Raw genomic sequence first — 17,693 nt, 5'->3', positions numbered from 1 at the left:
ACTTCTGTATGCGTAAGCATACAGAAGTCAGCCAAATCAGCCTGGCACAGTAGGTGCAATGATAAAAATATTGAATAAAGGGAAAATGAGACAGAAAATATTGTGCAGTTTTCCCACAACAGCGTAGGGGGCAGAGTGATAGCAAGGTTCGTATTTGGGCTTGGTTCTCCTAGCATGGTGTTCTAACTATACCATTCGCGAGCGCGATATGCCCGCACAACTCCTGCTGGTCAGAAGAAACAGCGCTGTGGCAGCTACCAGGCGTCCCACAACGCTAGCGTCACCAATGGGACTGCATGTGTCGCACCTTGATGGTGCACGCGAAGAGACTGGCGGGTAACCATCGGCGTCATTGAGGGCCCAGTGAATTGTGAGATAACCGCAGCTTGACGTTTTTCGGCCCGTCCCGCTTAGACCAGTTCGGGGCGAGGACACTCTGCGGCGCCGCCTGCAGTCAGCGCCTCAATGCAGGGAAAAGTAAGATCACATGTCGGGAACTCTACTTCAGCGCCGTCGCCTGCTTTGAGTTTCGTCGCACATCCGCGAAATTTCAGTTGCTTGCAGTACTGCTATGCAACAGCGCTTCTTCTTTGTTCTGATTTGTATGTTTTATACGGTGCTTTTCCGTGCCCATTTGGGCCAAATTTGACTCTACATGCTACAGCTGGTATAGAATTCAGGGTAGCTTCTGCCGGAGCTGAACAGTCCTTAAATCCCGGTGGCAAATTTTAAAGCGCACATACATACCTACGAAATGACACGAATTCATTCGAAAAAGTCATGCCAATCGAGTACGTAAACCAACTAATGCAGCCTGTCATGCGCGTGGCACAGTGGCTTGAGTTGGTTTGAACACGTGAAGGAATGGTGTCGTAGCCCTTCTGGATATTTTGGTCTTTTGTATTGTAATAATGCGAAAGCATTATATGACTCGCGAGGTAGAAAATCCGGCGTAGTCGGCGTGACTGGACCAAAAGGCCAACGAACCCTCAACCTTTGGTGGGAGTCGTACCCACGACCTTTGATGTTAATAAAGCTAAAGTTAATTAAGGTACTCGAACCAATAACCTTTGTTGGGAGTCGAATCTAGAACTAGGTGTCCCAAGACCTAGTTAGTCAACGGCTGAAAGGCTACAGGCATTGCACGGTAGTCGCAATGCTTCACCTTGGAACAAATAACTTCATCGCTGACGACGTGCGCATGCAGTTGTATCGCGATGCTCGATTCAGTTATCCTCACTTGTCTGTGTAGCATGAAATGCGGCTTCAATATCTGAATTTCTTCATGTTGTTATGTATCTTCCTCGGTTAAGTTACCAACAATATTGTTGATCAGCAGAGAGAGAGAGAAAACTTTATTTGGTCCATTAAGGGTTTAGCGTTCGGTCTTCGTCTTCATCGCTGCAGACGCTTGACCTTTTTAGCACGGTTGGGCCCCTAGTCCAGGGCTCCACTGAGCCGCGCTGCTTCGCTTGCGTGCTGCACCATTGCCCTCGGCGAGCTCGCAGCTGGTGAGCCGGCTCTCCCACTGCTCCGCACTCGAGGTTTTGTGTTGGCGGAATGTGTAGTTACGTTTACACTCCCAGGTTATATGATAAAGCGTGGGGGTTGCCCCGCACCACGGGCATGTGTTCCTAAATTGTGTAGGATACATCTTGCTTAGTATATGTAAGTTAGAGAAGGTTCCCGTTTGCAGCCTCCGCCAACTAGCTGCTTCTTGCTGTGTTAAGGCTTCGTGTGGCGGGGAGTATCTAATTCTCTTGCCTCTGTGGTAGTTCAGTAACTCTGGATAGCCGATCTCCACGGTGAAGTGCTGTCCCAGGGCGTGTGGCCGCTCGACTCGGTACGTGATCTCGCGAGCCAAGCTGTCTGCCCTTTCATTTCCTTCTATCCCCGTGTGTGCCGGAATCCAGATTAGTTTGTGGGTTGCGGTGTGTCTGAGATGTTCTACCTTGCGGAGGATAGCTAAGGCAGCCCTGCAGATTCTACCCTTTGTGTAGTTTCTGCATGCCTCTTTTGAATCCGTTAAAATGACCATTGATTTGTCTTTTCGATAGCCCTCAGCCGCCGCCAGCGCGAAAGCGACCTCCTCCGCTTCCACTATCCTGGCGCTACGTGTCGTTGCGCAGGTGATTAGCTTGTCTGCGTTGTCAACCACTACCGAAGCTGCCTTAACGTAATTTGCATGTCTATTCCATGGATACACTGTTGCATCCGTGAAAACCGTGTCTTCTAGGTTGGCGCAATACCTTTCCACGTAATCTGCCCGCGCCTGCCTTCTGGCCGCGTGGAGATTTGGATCCATGCTTGTCAGAATGGGATTGACCTGCAGAGTCTTACTGATTTCGTCGGGTATATCGGCGGATCGATCGAGATGCCTCCTTGGGTCGCGACCTAACCTTGTCAGGAGCGCTCTTCCCGTAGCCGTGTCTCTGAGTCGGTGAAACTGTGCTCCAAGCTGTGCTTCTGCCAGTTCGGCGAAGGTGTTGCTAATCCCTAGCTGTAGCAGCTTGTCGTTCGGTGTGTTTCTTGGTAGGTGGAGTGCCGTCTTGTAGGCCTTCCGCAGGATTGTCTCTGCTTGTTCCGTTTCGCTCTTGATCATGGGGTGGTATGGCAGCGAGTAGATTACCCTGCTGACTAGGAGGCTTCTGACGAGTTTTAGCGTGTCGTCTTCTTTCATCCCATGCCTTCGGTGGGAGACTCTGGTTATCATTCTGCCTACCTGTTCAGCCGACTTGCTGTGCAGTCTGAGCGTGTGGCTGCATTTCCTGCTTGCTTGTAGCCACATTCCCAAGACTCTTATCATGTTCCTCTCCGGGATGTTTTGCCCCTCCAGTTTCACCTCGAGTCCATCCAGATCCAGATACTTGCTGGAGAATAAAATATGAATTGATTTGGTGCATCAGTGGAGTGCCTTCCTACCCTCAGTATCTCAGACTTCTCTGTAGAGCAGGCTATTCCTCTTTCCTTCACGTATTTTTCTATGCAGCTTGCTACTTGTTGCAGCTTCTCCTGTTTCTCTCCCAGGGATCCATGGTTCACCCAGACCGTGATGTCGTCAGCGTACATAGCGTGCTGGATGCCCTGGATTCTGCTGAGTCTTTCTGCTGGGCCGATCATCGCCACATTGTATGGGCGAGATGACCGAGCCTTGGGGTGTGTGTGCCTTTGCTTCTGGTGGTGAAGCCATCACTCCTCAATTCCCCTAGTCCCACTGTGGCCGTTCTGTTGGTCAAGAAGTCTTTGACATAGTCATGGATTATTCTCCCGCAGTTGGTGTTATTTAGTCCCTCCATTATAGCGGCGTGGCTGACGTTGTCAAAAGCACCTTTTATATCAAGTGCCATGACTACGTTTTCCCCATTCTTGGGCATTGTCTCCAGGACCTCTTCTTTAAATTGCAGAAGCACGTCCTGCGTCGAGAGGTTCGCCCTGAAGCCGAACATGGTGTCTGGGTAGAGCCTCTTGTTTTCTAGGTGTTGCTGGATGCGTTTCGTGACGATCCTCTCGTATAGTTTTCCCAGGCAAGAAGTGAGGGAGATTGGTCTGATATTCTCGATCTGCAGCTTCTTCCCTGGTTTGGGAATCATGACTACCACAGCATGCTTCCACTCGGCTGGTATCCTTCTTCCCAAAGCCTGTTGAGGTAGGCCGTCAGCTGGTCTACTGCCTCATCGCTTAGGTTCCTTATGAGAGAGTTCCTAATTCGATCTGCTCCTGCCGCTGTGTTTTTCGTGATGGCTCTCATTGCCGCAGTGACTTCCTCTCTGGTGATAGGCTTGTCTATATCTGAGTTTTCTTCTCCGAGATAATGTCCTTCATATCCCTTGGGCTCGTCAGTACCGTAGCATTTGGTTCTGACTTCATCGAGGAGCTGCTCGTCTGTTCCCTGATATTGGTGCACTAGCCTTTGAATTGCTTTGCCGCTTTCTGCTTTAGTCTTGGTAGGGTCCATTAAGCCTTAAGAATACGCCATGTTTTAGCCGTGCTAAGTGTCCCATTCAGCGAGGTGCTGAACTGTTGCCACCCTTGCCTGGTTAGGTGTGTTGCGTACTCTTCTGCTTGAAGTGTTACCGCAGCTATTTTCTTCTGTAACTTCTTATTAAATTTCTGCCTTTTCCACCTTCCGGTGAGACCGCGTCTTACCTCCCATAGCTGGAGTAGCCGCTTGTGTACCTCTGGTGTTTCTTCGGTTCGATCTACCTCCTTGGTATACATCTCCTGTGTTTAAGTTGTTGGCACAATTCCCCTATCGAGGTGATGTTGCCTGTTGCCCTCCAGCTGCCGGCAGTGGTGTCTAAAGGCGTGTCAATCCGTGAGTCGAGCTGTGCCAATCTTCCTCTTGACATTTTCTGCTACGGTGCTTATTTTTATAATATGATGGTCACTGCCAAGTTTTTCTAGCAGGTTTTTCCATTCCACTTGCTTTGCTCCTTTGACGAAGGTTAGGTCGGGACACGTGTATGGGCTAACGCTGTTGCCCTGTCTAGTTGGTTGATTCTCATCCGTAAGGAGCTCGCATCTCATGCTCTCTGCAGCTACACAGATATTTCTCCCCTTTTCGTCTTTGGGGTAGCCCCAGCTCGGACTCTTAGCGTTAAAATCTCCCGCTATAATTAGGGTGTTTTACCCGGCCAGCTTGCTCGCCCCGGAGAAGAGTGGGCTGGACGGAGCGGCAGCCATGAAACCGCTTCAAAACCCGTTCTTGTTTGTTGTACAGATTCTGGCGTTCCTCGGCACATGGCAGCCCTTGGATTCCTTTTGCGAGGCTATCGTCCTGCCTCTATCACCATGTTACGTCAGAGATCAACACTATGGCGGAAACGCCACATCATCAACCCTTGACGCGGTGTACATCGTGCCCCGACTTGGCTGGCCATTCCCATCGCCTACGACACCAGTCAGCCGGATGTACTTAAGAGCGACGCTTTCATCGGGCCACTTCAGTGGGCTGGACGGAGCGGCAGCCATGCAACCGCTTCAAAACCCGTTCTTGTTTGTTGTACAGATTCTGGCGTTCCTCGGCACATGGCAGCCCTTGGATTCCTTTTGCGAGGCTATCGTCCTGCCTCTATCACCATGTTACGTCAGAGATCAACACTATGGCGGAAACGCCACATCATCAACCCTTGACGCGGTGTACATCGTGCCCCGACTTGGCTGGCCATTCCCATCGCCTACGACACCAGTCAGCCGGATGTACTTAAGAGCGACGCTTTCATCGGGCCACTTCAGTGGGCTGGACGGAGCGGCAGCCATGCAACCGCTTCAAAACCCGTTCTTGTTTGTTGTACAGGTTGGTAAACACCCGTCGTTGCACGCTAAGCGATCCAGTAATATCTGTCTGCTGCTCTTCCCAGGCCCACTGGTGATTCTTTGTGATTTTTTTGAGTGTATATATGTTGTTAAGTTGCTTATGTTAGCTGGGGATGTGGAACAGAACCCTGGTCCTCAAAAGGAGATTCTAGACGCCATTGCGGCCTTGTCGGCTAAAAGTGACGCACGCCATACCGAGGTAATAGGGATGCTATCAGAGGTCCGAGCTAATCAGCAAAAACTTGAGGAAAAAGTTTCCAGCTTAGCCAGTAGGCTCGCAACAGTTGAATCCCTGGTGGAATCATATGAAGCAAATCAGAATGGTGTTGATCTACCGAGAGTAGTCGATGAAGCTGTGCGAGACCAAACTGCAACAATAACTTCTCGGTTGGACGAGCTGGAAGACCGCTCTCGCCGTGACAACCTTATATTCTACGGGATTCCTGACGTCCCAGCTGAGAACTGGTCCGAATCGGAAACTAAAATTCGAAACTGCCTTACCAATTTACTACAGATAACTTTAATAGATGAAGCCATTTCCCGCGCCCACAGGCTGGGTACCTATGCAGTAAATAAGCACCGGCCCATAATCGTAAAATTCTCGTCCTCAAAACTTAAGCAAAAGGTTTTCACTGAGCGAAAAAAATTCAAAGGTTCTGGCATTTCTGTTAGCGAAGACTTCTGCCGCGCCACACGCTTGTCACAGAAAAAATTGATTGAATTCGGAAAGGCTAGCGGACAGAAATATGTGTTACGGCTTAACCGTCTACAAATCGACAAAAAAACTTACGTTTACTGTCCGGTAACTGATCGAGTCTGCGAAATCCACACAAACGAGCTTCGTTCGACAAATTCTGTCCCAAATGCACCTTCTGATGGCCCTAGCAATTCACAAACATAGCGGAGTCATGGTCCGGTGGCAAAAAATATTTCTCTTCTGTATTCAAATATTCGCAGCGTATGCAACAAGCGGGATGCTTTATCTTCTGTCGTCGACACGTGCAGTGCAGATATTGTTATCCTGACAGAGACATGGCTTTCTAGCAAAATTGAAGACCGTGAAATTTTGGAATGCCAGGGTGTTTACCGTTTCTATCGACATGATCGTGATGTGCGGTGTGGTGGCGGTGTACTTATCGGTGTTCGTGATTCGATTACCGCTGCTGCAATTGAGCTTGCGTCGCCATTAGAGCTAGTGTGCACGCGCGTAGGCTTCGAACGCAAAAATTTTATCATTTGCGTCGTTTACAGGCCCCCTTCCTCACCTAACACATTTTGTTCAGACCTTCACGATGCCTTAAATAGTTTAATTTTACGGTTCCCTTCCACGCCACTAATACTCCTTGGGGACTTTAACTTTCCTGGCATTAACTGGCATACTGATCCCCCTTCAACCCAAGAGTGTTGTTCTGAATATTCCGAATTCATCAGCCTTTGCCTCGATTTTAACCTGCACCAGCTTGTCCTGAAGCCTACTCGATGTTCTGCACACTCGGCTAATATCCTAGATTTAATCCTTACTACATCCCCGGAATTTGTTTCGCCCCTAACTTACCTACCGGGTATTAGCGATCATTGTATAATCCAGTGTAATTTGATGTTAACCATCCCATCTGTTAATTCGTCGAAAGTTATACGTGATTACAAAAATGCTGATTTTGCCGCAATTAATAACGAACTAGAAACTTTCATCGCTGACTACATTCCAAGTTTCCACACTCGATCGGTTGAAGAAAACTGGTCAATATTCAAAGAGAAAGCCAACTCCCTAATTAACCGGTACATCCCGCAAAAACGTATTTATTCTAATTCTCGCGCACCCTGGTTCAACTCGCGTCTTAAACGTTTACTGAACAAAAAGAAAAGGCTTTTCCGACGAGCAAAATTAACTGGCAATCATGATCGTTGGAATGCTTACACACTAGCACTGAGCGACTACAAGAATGCTGTAGCAGAGTCCAAAACAACATTTTATGAGCACACGTTGCCTTCTTTTTTGAAAGACAACCCACAGAAATTTTGGAGTGTGGTCAACGGTAAAAAATCTAGTGCCATTGAGCTGTGTGACCTTAACAACGAACCTGTCGATCGGAGTGTCTGTTGTGAAGTGTTGAATGACGCGTTCATCTCTGTATTTTCGGATTCTGTGCTGTGCGCAAGCGCTGTTTTTCCTGATGTGCATTATTTTCCAATGCTTCCTATTACCATTGACTTTGATGGCGTTGTAAAGTTGATACAGACCTCAAAAGTTTCTGCATGCAGTGGAGTAGATGGTATCAACACGAAATTTCTTAAGGGAACTATTACTTATTCATCTATAATTCTGAGCGAAATCTTTGCTCAGTCACTTCAAATCACCATCCTTCCGAATGATTGGAAGGCAGGGATGGTGATTCCCGTACATAAGTCTGGCAGTCGGTACTCCCCACTTAATTACAGACCCATATCCCTAACCAGCGTTCCCTGCAAATTAATGGAGCACATAATTTACTCACACCTGGTTTCATTTCTCGAGTCAAACCTATTTTTTACCCCCTACCAACATGGATTTAGAAAATACTATTCCTGCGAAACACAGCTTTTGTCATTCACTAATGATTTATTCCAGGCGATGGATGCTAACATTATTATTGACTGCATTTTTTTAGACTTCGCCAAAGCATTCGATACTGTTTCACACGAATTACTTTTAACCAAATTAAGTAACCTCAACATTGATCCTAACGTGCTTGCTTGGATCAAGTGTTTTTTGTCTAACCGTTCCCAATTTGTTTATGCTAACGAATACTTCTCTTCCACTGGTCGAGTAACCTCCGGTGTACCGCAAGGCTCGGTTCTAGGACCATTATTATTTCTAATTTATATTAACGACCTCCCAGACCAAATTAAATCATCAATTAAGTTATTCGCCGATGACTGTGTTCTCTATCGTGTCATTTCTAACTCTGGCGACTGCGATACTCTTCAATCAGACATTGGCATAGTAACATCATGGTGTGCTAGATCCCAAATGAAGCTCAATTCTAATAAATGTAAGGCGATGCGTGTGTCCCGTGTTGTAAGAAATACCACCCTTCCTACGTACAATATTAACAACATACCTGTAGAAAATGTATCATCATATAAATATCTTGGTATCTACATTACGCACAATCTTACATGGAATATTCATATAAATTACATTTACGGTAACGCTAATCGCATGCTTGGGTTTTTACGGCGTAATTTTTCATCGGCATCTGTAGCTGTCAAGTTATTTCTGTACAAATCCTTAGTGAGGCCTAAACTTGAATATGCATGCTCCATTTTCGACCCTTCTACTCTAAAGCTAAAGAACACCATCGAATCCATTCAAAACCGAGCTGCTCGTTTTATTCTTTCGAATTATTCTCGTCATGCAAGTGTCTCATCAATGAAACTAACCCTTGACTTGCCTAACCTAGAGTTACGTCGTAAATACTTTCGCCTATGCCTTTTTCACAAGATCTATTACTCTAACGAAACACTTAAGGATGAACTAATCTCCCCTCCATCATACATATCGTCACGCACGGATCATCGTTTTAAGGTTGAAGTCCCAACTTGTCGCACGAACGTTTATTTTGATTCCTTTATACCAAAAACGACGAATGACTGGAACCGCCTCCCTGCCTCCGTCACTGCCATTTCTGACGCCACAAACTTCAAGAATATTGTTAACGAATATGTTTGTACTAATCACCACTCCTCTCTGTAATGCCTCCGGGCCTTGAGAGTATGACAATAAATAAATAAATAAATGAAGTCTGCTTTCTTCTGCCTTGGGGGGCTGTATAGGTTTACTATGAAAGTGCTCCTGGCTTTCCTTTTCTTCTTAGGTATAACCTCTGTTATTACGTGTTCAATCTGTGTATCCTCAATCTCGTCATGGGCTATGGCTATAATTTTGTTGCTAACGAGGGTTGCGGTTTGTCCGCTCTCTTGGCACTTGTACCCTCGCAGCATGGGTGTGCAATTAGTTTCTTGAAGTATAATTATATCTGGTGGTGTGCCTGTGGTATAAATGAATTGCTGCAGGAATCCCTGCTTGCGCCTGAAACCCCTGCAGTTCCATTGACATATCTGTAATTTGTTTTGTCCTGCTATGTTGCGGAGTTACAAGCATTTGCCCCTGGGCTTCTGATCCAGCTTTTCTTTCGTAATATAGCCTTCCTGTGGCATCGTTAATGGTTTTCTGGGTGTTTTGACTATTCACGTAATTACGGCAGCTCTCATCTTGCAGCGCTACCTTCTGCTGTATTTGTTGGACTTGGTTCTGCATAGCTGCCATGAAATTGCGCATTTCATCTTTGAAGCTCTGCTCTTCTGATTGTTGCTGTTGTGCGGGTTGCTCGGCTGGCGGCGGCGGCGACCTGACGGGCGAACACCCTGCCTGCCTTTGTCATTGCATCTCCCTTATTAGGTCGTCAATTCTTTCCTTAAGCAGGCGCGTCTCCTCACGGCTGAGCTCTAGCTCTCGCTTTAGCGCCTTGTTTTCCGCCATGATTCTACAGTAGTTTGCCTGCATGTTGTTGTTTTGTTTGTGGGTGTTTTGCCTCGAGTGCGGGGCTAGCGATTTGGGAGGGCCCGCTCCCCAGCTCACCTTGACTCCGCTGCTCTTCTTCTGCAGTTGCTGCTGCTGCTGCCCTGCCGCTGGCCCGGGCCGCCGGTCTGCTTCGCCAAGGGAGGGTAGGATTCGTCCCTGATGGCGCCTCAACTCTGGCTCCTGCTCCGGTTGTGGCTTCGGCTCCGTGATTTGTGTCCGCTGCCACCGCCGCCCCGGCCCTGGTACGAGGCTTCCTCCCGGAACCAACGTGGCATCCGTGCTCGGCTCCTGCTTCGGCTCCGGCTGCGCCGCTGGCCTTTATGAGTCGGTCTCCCCCGCAGCTTCTCGGCCGTCTTGAGGGACTGCTTACAGTCCCGCGTGCCTGTCACGTGGTCGCCCCCGCAGATCAGGCACTTGGGACTGCGCTGGTGCTTCTCCATTGGATTTTGTTCGCCGCACTGCTTGCAAGCCTTGGCCTCGGGAGTCGGGCAGACATCTGACCGACGACCTTGCTGGCAGCAGATATGGCATACTTGTCTTGTTGGACGATATGGGTAGCACCACATTTCGCCGCCATAGTAGAGAACTTGTTTGGGAGTGATGGGGCCGTCGAAGGTTACGACCGCGGTACTTGGTTTTCACAGCATGCGGGCCTACGGAGGCTCGATGCTCTGCACGTTCTGTCTCACGCTGTCTTGGCTCTGCCACCGAGGCAATTAAGTGTAGCCCTGGTGGTGCGTCCTGTTCGCTCCGTCATTTTTGCGCCTAAACGCACTTCGCGTCTATGGAGACACGGTGTGCGTGAGCCGCGCATGCGCCGTCGAGCGGGACAGTATGACAACAGTGGTGGCGGCGGCGACTGCGCCGAGGAGCAAATGCGCCTTGGGCGTCGACATGAAATCGGTTGCCTGACTTGTGTTGAGAGAAAGCACTGCTCGTTTTAGAAGCAGCTGGCCCATGGCATGCCAACGAAAGCGTGATTTGTAGCTGAGAAAGGGGGCACTAGCCCAGCTCTCCCTAATATCGCAATCGTAAGGAATGATCCCATGCAACGCAGTTGTACTCTCCAAGCTCCGTGCTGTAATCTCACAGGTCCAAAGAGATCTGGTTATGCGAAATACTTCTCCTTTTCCCAACCTGATTATAGTCTTCAATCATCTTTACGCATCGGCTTATTGAAAACTACAGCTGGCATAAATGAGGCGTGGCTGACGGTAGCAACTGTGGCAACTGCCGTAGAAGGACCTAAGAACTCTTTTACATCTATTGTGCAGAAACAATGCGAAATTGGTGAAAGCATGCACTGCTAAACATCGGACGTCGACAATGCTGCGATATGCGCGCAAAAGGAATTGCGAGAGGAAAGTGGGCGATAAGTTGCATATATTATCGAGGTAGCAATTATATGTCGTCATTCCTGTCGTCGTCATGACCGTGCCAAGTGCGATAACATGGCGGTCACGCACCGTATGCTGTAGGTGCTAGCGAGAACTTGCGAGGGTGAGCCTTGACGCGGCGGTATCTTCTCACGCTGGCAAGGAAGGAAGGCGGGAAGGCTGCGCGTCGTGCGCAAAGAAGGTAGCGGGCAAATGTGCTCGCTTATGAATGGCGAGGGCAGTGCGCATCTGCTCTTCTACTGCAGCCGCTGAGCATGGCCGCCTGCGTGCTATTAGTGAGGCAACCTGCGCTGGGTTCGAATGCTAGCCGACCAGGGAGAGGTGATCGCTTGGTGTGCGCTATGTTCTCGCGCGCATAATTCCAGTTGAAGCGAGCGGCAATAAGAAGGGGAATTTCTTCACTGCTGCTGGCACTCTTGATCAGGCCAGCGTTAGGACAGCTAGCATACACGGTTATCGAGTGAGATGTGTTTGTGTTTGCCTGTGAGCGCATGAAAACCTGCTTCTTTAATTATTGAGCAAATGTGTACAGTGGTTTATCATCGTCGTCGTCGTCGTTGTCATCATCATCATCATTATCACACCATCATAATCACCATCATCATTACCAACACCATCATCATCATCATCCCCATCATCACCATCATCACTCAGCGGCAAACCTTTGTCCTAGACTAAACGTTTGCTTCGTTTTTGGCAGGCGCCGCAAGCTGCGGGACAGTATCAGCTGGAAAACCGCTCGTATCTTCAACGGCTATCATCTTCGCAACTGTTCCTGGTTACTGATCTACGCATGCGGATCTCGGGGAAGCTGCAGTTTCGACGTAGCAAGCCATCCTTGACTTTATTGGCTCTGGACCTGCCAATAATGTACCCCTGGCGTCGATCACCGATTATTTAAAGGCCGTCAACTTCGTGGATCGTTACAGTCAGTGGCAAACCTTTGTCCTAGACTAAACGTTGGCTTCGTTTTTGGCAGGTGAGTGTTGATTACACCTGTTGTTTTTCATCACTTTTCAGGTTTTGCCGCTGACTGCACCACGGTCTTCTTTGTGTACTTTTTTCTCAAAAGCCATACCGAAAGATGGAAGATTTATGAGTTGTTCTACCTGTGAGGGCGAATTCCACCTGGGGAAAAACTGCTCGTCAGTTTCTGATAAAGCCTACAAGAAGATGAGTACAGTAACACGTGAAACGTGGAAGTGTCCTTCATGCAAGGTTGATTCGGTTAAGCAACCAGACGAAGCATCCAACCCAGGTGATGGTTCATTCTCACAGCAACTGTCTGCTCTCAATATGAAACTTGATTCTTTGACTATAACTGTTTCAGCAATGATGGTGAAAATTAAGGAACTATTGTTGGTCAAGGAAACTAGTGAAAAGGTTCCTTCGGCAGTCGAGCACATACAGCCCGCTATTGATTTCCTTTCGTCAAAGTATGACTCGGTGCTTGCTACAGTGTCCACTAATCAGAATGAGCTTGCAGACCTTCGATCACTAGTTCAATCGCTCGCTTCAACAGTAGTTTCCCACACACAGGTGATTGACAGAATGAGTGGGGAAATAAATGACCTCGAACAATATAGCAGAAGATGTAACTTCGAGATTCACGGCCTTCCTGTGAAATCTGATGAAAACTTACACTCTTCCTTAAGTACTCTGGCAGGCAAGCTAAACATAACCGATTTTTAACAAGCAGATATCTAGGCAGTGCATCGGCTGCCATCCAGAGGCGACTATATTCCACCGATTCTAGTGCAAACTCGCTCAATTTCTAGTAAGCAGAAATGGCTCGGGGCCCGGAAGGGCCTTCCTGATTTGATGCACGACGATCAGTCTCCTTGGTTGTTTTTCAACGATAACCTGTGTCGGGCTAATCGCGAGTTCCGTCTAGCAAGGTCTCGTGGCAAAGGAAAGGGTTTTGAGTTCGTCTGGACCAAAAATGGGAAGGTCCTTGCAAAACAATCCGAAGGCGCACCTCTCATTCGTATCAACACGCTTTCGGATCTTGAAAAACTGACACAACCATGTGTGACATTGGTTTCGTGAAATGTTCCGATTTTTTTAGAAGTCCAGAAGTTATTTCAGCATCACACAGGCAATTCATTTCAGTTTACTCACGTTAATATTCGCAGTATACGGAAGCATTGGGACCACTTTTGTGCGCTGACTTACCCCTTTCATTCAAATTTTGACGTTGTTGCTCTCACGGAAGTGTACGTTTCGTCAGATGTGTTATCACATTTCTCCCTGGGAGGTTACCAGTTACATTCTTATACTCGTCTACAACGAACAGGAGGAGGAATCGCAGTTTTTGTTAAAGATTCTTGGTCCATTTCTGAAATTAGTATTCCTTTTACTCAAGCAGAAGAAGTTGCGCTCCGCCTAAGTACACTTTGAATGTCATTGATTCTACTCACAATTTACCGCCCTCCGTGTTGTGACGGTCGAATCTTTTTAGCTGAGCTTGATTCTGCAATATCATCATTTTCCAGTGAAGAACACGCGTGCATTATCGGGGACATCAATATCGATACTCTACGCCCAACTGTGCCAACGGTCGCCGATTACCTTGACACTTTATCAAAGTGTGAACTAGAGACTAAAATCCACAGTCCTACATGTGAGGAATACTTATGTGGGCAGCTGATCTCGTCTTGCATCGACCACATAAACGTGCGTTCTCAAAACCTGTTGGTGCGGTCTGCTGTGGTTGAAGTCACGCTTGCAGACCACTATTTCGTCTGCTGCTCGTTAACGGATGGTTCCAGCCACCCTGCACCTTTGCGCAGCCAGCAAAACGTATTAGTACTTGATTATAAGTATTTCAATGAAAGAATAGCAAAGTATGATTGGGATTATTTTATTTGCAATGTGTCCCCTGCAGACTTATATGACAGTTTCGTCGAGGTTTTTCGTTCACACAAAGCCGAATTTTCACGCATGGTGATCGTTAAGCAACGAAATTTAGACAATAAGTGGATGTCATCCGTAATACTGGAAGCCATTAAAGAGAAAGATCTGCTCTGGGCTCGATCGAGACGTGCTCCAAACTGTACTGAACTACGACTGCAGTTTAAACCTGAACGAAACCGAGTTAATGCCATGATCCATCTGGCCAAGCGCAACCACTTTAGGTCTCAGTTTAACGACGCACGTTCTAACAGCAAGAAAACATGGTTATTGATAAATAACCTCAAAGGAGTGAGCACTGGTATTTATAATGATACATATTTCATATCTCATTTCCATAAAGATGGAAAGAGCATTGCAAATGACCTTAACAAACTATTTTCTCTGGTGCATCTCGTACCCCGCCTAACGACTGTCCTATGCCTCCCAGTGTGATGGAATCTGCTTTCCTTCCTGACATTACCGAAAGTGATTTAAGGTGTATACTTCTCAGTCGTAAACGTAGCAAATCTCCTGGTCATGACAGCCTCACTGTTTCTGAATTGTGCAGAAATTTTGAAGCGATTAAAGGTGTCCTAATAGTTATCCTTAATAGTGTCATTACCAGGGGTATAATACCGACTTCAATAAAAACTGCTAAAGTTATACCTTTGTATTAGGGTGGCTCCAGAAACATGATGAGTAATTACCGACCTATCTCTATTCTGCCATGCATTGGCCAAATTTTTGAAAAGCATCTACTACTTACCATGACGAATTGTTTGAATACGCACAATGTCCTGTCACCTTGTCAGTATGGCTTCATACCAGGAAAAGGAACAACAGATCTTCTTGAAGAATTCTCTGACATACTAAATTCAGCTTTTGATAAGAATGAAGTCGTATGCTCTCGTTTTTCTTGACGTAAGCAAGGACTTCCAATAGCATCTGGCACGTTCTTCTGCTTGATAAGCTTTCTACATTGGGATTTCGAGGTTCGTTTATACATTTACTTCCTAACTTTTTACAAGATAGGCGCCAATATGTGCCGATTTCGAGATTCCATAGCGATTTCACGGCAATTACTTCCGGAATCCCGCAAGGTTTTATATTGAGTCCTTTGTTATTCAATCTATACGTTAAGGATCTTGCTAACAATGTGCCTGTTTCATTGTTCCAGTATGCTGACGACACTGTTATTGTTGCGCACGCAAAGAAATACACTGATGCTGTCACAGCATTACAGATGGCAGCTATTAAAGCCAGGGACTTGTTTAAGTCTAAACTTATCAATGTTCATACTTCTAAAACGCAACTTATATGTTTTCATAACCCTTTAAAAAATTTGATTGAGTCATCCTCTTTATTTGCATACTTCCTCCTGTTCTCTTTGTAACTGTGCACCAGTAAAATATGCGCATTCGGTCAAATATCTTGGCCTGATCTTCGACAGTGATCTCTCTTGGAACTCGCACATTTCTTTTGTTTGTCAAAGACTTCGTGCTATATCTTGTGTCCTGTATAATATTAGATATGTTATGCCTTTTTCTGTCCGTAAATGTGTTACACACGCTCTAGCCTATAGTGTGCTTAGTCACTGTTTATGGTCACTGCACGGTTCGCTGGCAGCGCAGGGTGAATTCGCTTCTGCGCTTACTTTTAAAGAATATTGCCTACGACCTGGCCATTCATAATAACATTGATATTTTTATAAGATTAAAGCTTCCGAATTTTAACGCTTTATTAACAGAAACTATTCAGCTTAAACATTTCTGGTACAGTCAGTTCACCATTCCATATGTTCCTGCACGTGATTTAAGACCAAAATACCGTTACTGCATTCCTCGCTCTTCAACCCGGTACGGAAAGCGCACACGTCAATACTATGTACCTGCCTGTTTCAATAGTATGCCACCTAGTGTATTCGGCATGAGAACAAAATACACCCTGAAAGAAATATTGCGGTTGTTGCGTTTCGCCTGCGACACGTGGTTTTGCCGGCGCGACTGCGGCGGGGCGGCAGACATTTTGGCCCGATCGTCGTCGCCGCAACGCTCCCCGCCAGGTGTTTCCAGGCGCGACTGCGGCGATGCGACCGCAAAGGATCACCCTCTCCTTCCAGTCATTGTGCCTGAACCAGGCGATGCGACAGCAGGGGCACCCTCTCCTTCCAGTCATTGTGCCCGACCGGCAGCGCTACGACAGTGTGCGTCACCATTAGCCCATTGTACATTCACGTGCTCGTCTATTGAGGGGTTCCTTCTTGCCCTCAACTGCGAGAGTATAAAAACAGCTGCCCCCGGACGCCAAAAGGGAGGGCTCCGATTTCTTCTGTTGAGTAAAGTGCTCTCCCGTCTCTCTACTTCGGTCAACCTGACCGCCAACTCTTTGCAATGTTAAAATAAACAAGTTGTTTTGTTGTTACCAGTCGACTCATGCTTTGCCGGGACCTTCGGATGCTTCCAGTTGTACCCCAGGCCGCCAGGCCAACGCTACCCTTGGGGCTTGCGACCCAGGTACAACCACGGGCGTCAGCGCCGAGTTCCTCCCAACCGATCGCGCCAGCGGTGCGATCCAAACATCTGGTTGGCAGCGGTGAGATCGCCTCCGACTTCAAACAACTGTCTGCCAGCGGTGAGATCGCGACAACGGAGGCCAGCAGCGAAGAGATGCAGTTGACTGTATGCTGAGCAGCTCAACGACGATCCGGGAGCAGTGCAACGAGCCCTGTGTGACGACTGGTTGCCTGCAGCGGAACGACTGCGCGGAATTCCTGCCTGCGAGGTTTGGTGAGTGCGGGACTTTCTTCTTCTGAGCTTTGCCAGCCTTTTGTTAGTGTTAGAAACAGAGCTGGTAATTGTGGTTGTCGTTGCTGCCGGGTTAGTTTGCGGCAAGACAATAGTAAGCAGTAGAGAAAGCAGCATTCAGAGCAGCCATGGATTTGAAGTCGTTGCGCAAACCGAAATTGTTGGAGCTTGCAAGAGAGTTGGGTCTGGAGGTCTCAGACAAACTCAGAAAACCAGAACTGCTAAAGGCTATTCTTGAGTTAGAGGCTGAGGATGACGAGCTGTCGGAATGCCTTGAGACTATTGAGGAGAGGTCAAAAAGACAGGAGCGCTAACTTAAAGAGCAAAAAGAGAAACAGGAGCGCGAACTTAAAGAGCAAAAAGAGAAACAGGAGCGCGAACTTAAAGAGCAGAAAGAAAAAGAAGAGCGTGACCGTCAACACGCTTTGGAAATGAAGCGTCTTGAGGTAGAGATGGAACGCGCTCGTAATGGAAGTCAGGCACACGGTGCAGGAGAACGCGTATTGTTCAAAATGACTGACCTGATGCGGCCGTTTAAGCTTGGAGAGGACATTGGTTTGTTCCTGGTTAACTTTGAGCGAACGTGCGAGAAGCAGGGGTTCTCTCGGGAAACGTGGCCACAGCGCTTGCTCACTTTGTTACCCGGCGAGGCGGCCGACGTAGTCGCTCGCTTGGATAGAGAGGAGGCAGAGGACTTCGACACAGTGAAATCGAGTC

At 47.5% G+C, this 17,693-nt stretch overlaps 2 protein-coding genes across 2 annotated transcripts in view; one reads left to right on the top strand and one right to left on the bottom strand.

Moving 5' to 3' along the window:
* LOC142578519 (CRISP/Allergen/PR-1-like) overlaps positions 1-17,693 on the bottom strand; it is a 137,184-nt gene that overhangs the window by 40,823 nt on the left and 78,668 nt on the right. The window lies entirely within an intron of this gene.
* LOC142580111 (uncharacterized) lies at positions 4,698-6,999 on the top strand. Its single transcript, XM_075690923.1, has one exon. It carries the CDS (start codon positions 4,910-4,912, stop codon positions 6,215-6,217), a length of 1,308 nt encoding a protein of 435 aa, XP_075547038.1. The 5' UTR covers positions 4,698-4,909; the 3' UTR covers positions 6,218-6,999.

The sequence above is a fragment of the Dermacentor variabilis genome, chromosome 4 (genome assembly GCF_050947875.1).
Source record: "Dermacentor variabilis isolate Ectoservices chromosome 4, ASM5094787v1, whole genome shotgun sequence".
In the NCBI taxonomy this organism is placed as follows: domain Eukaryota; kingdom Metazoa; phylum Arthropoda; class Arachnida; order Ixodida; family Ixodidae; genus Dermacentor; species Dermacentor variabilis.
Note: the sequence above shows the minus strand (reverse complement) of the source record. Positions and strands in the feature narration are given on the sequence as shown.

Excerpts from the sequence above, each read along its gene's own strand:
- LOC142580111 (XM_075690923.1), top strand. The coding sequence starts at position 4,910 with ATGTACTTAAGAGCGACGCTTTCATCGGGCCACTTCAGTGGGCTGGAC.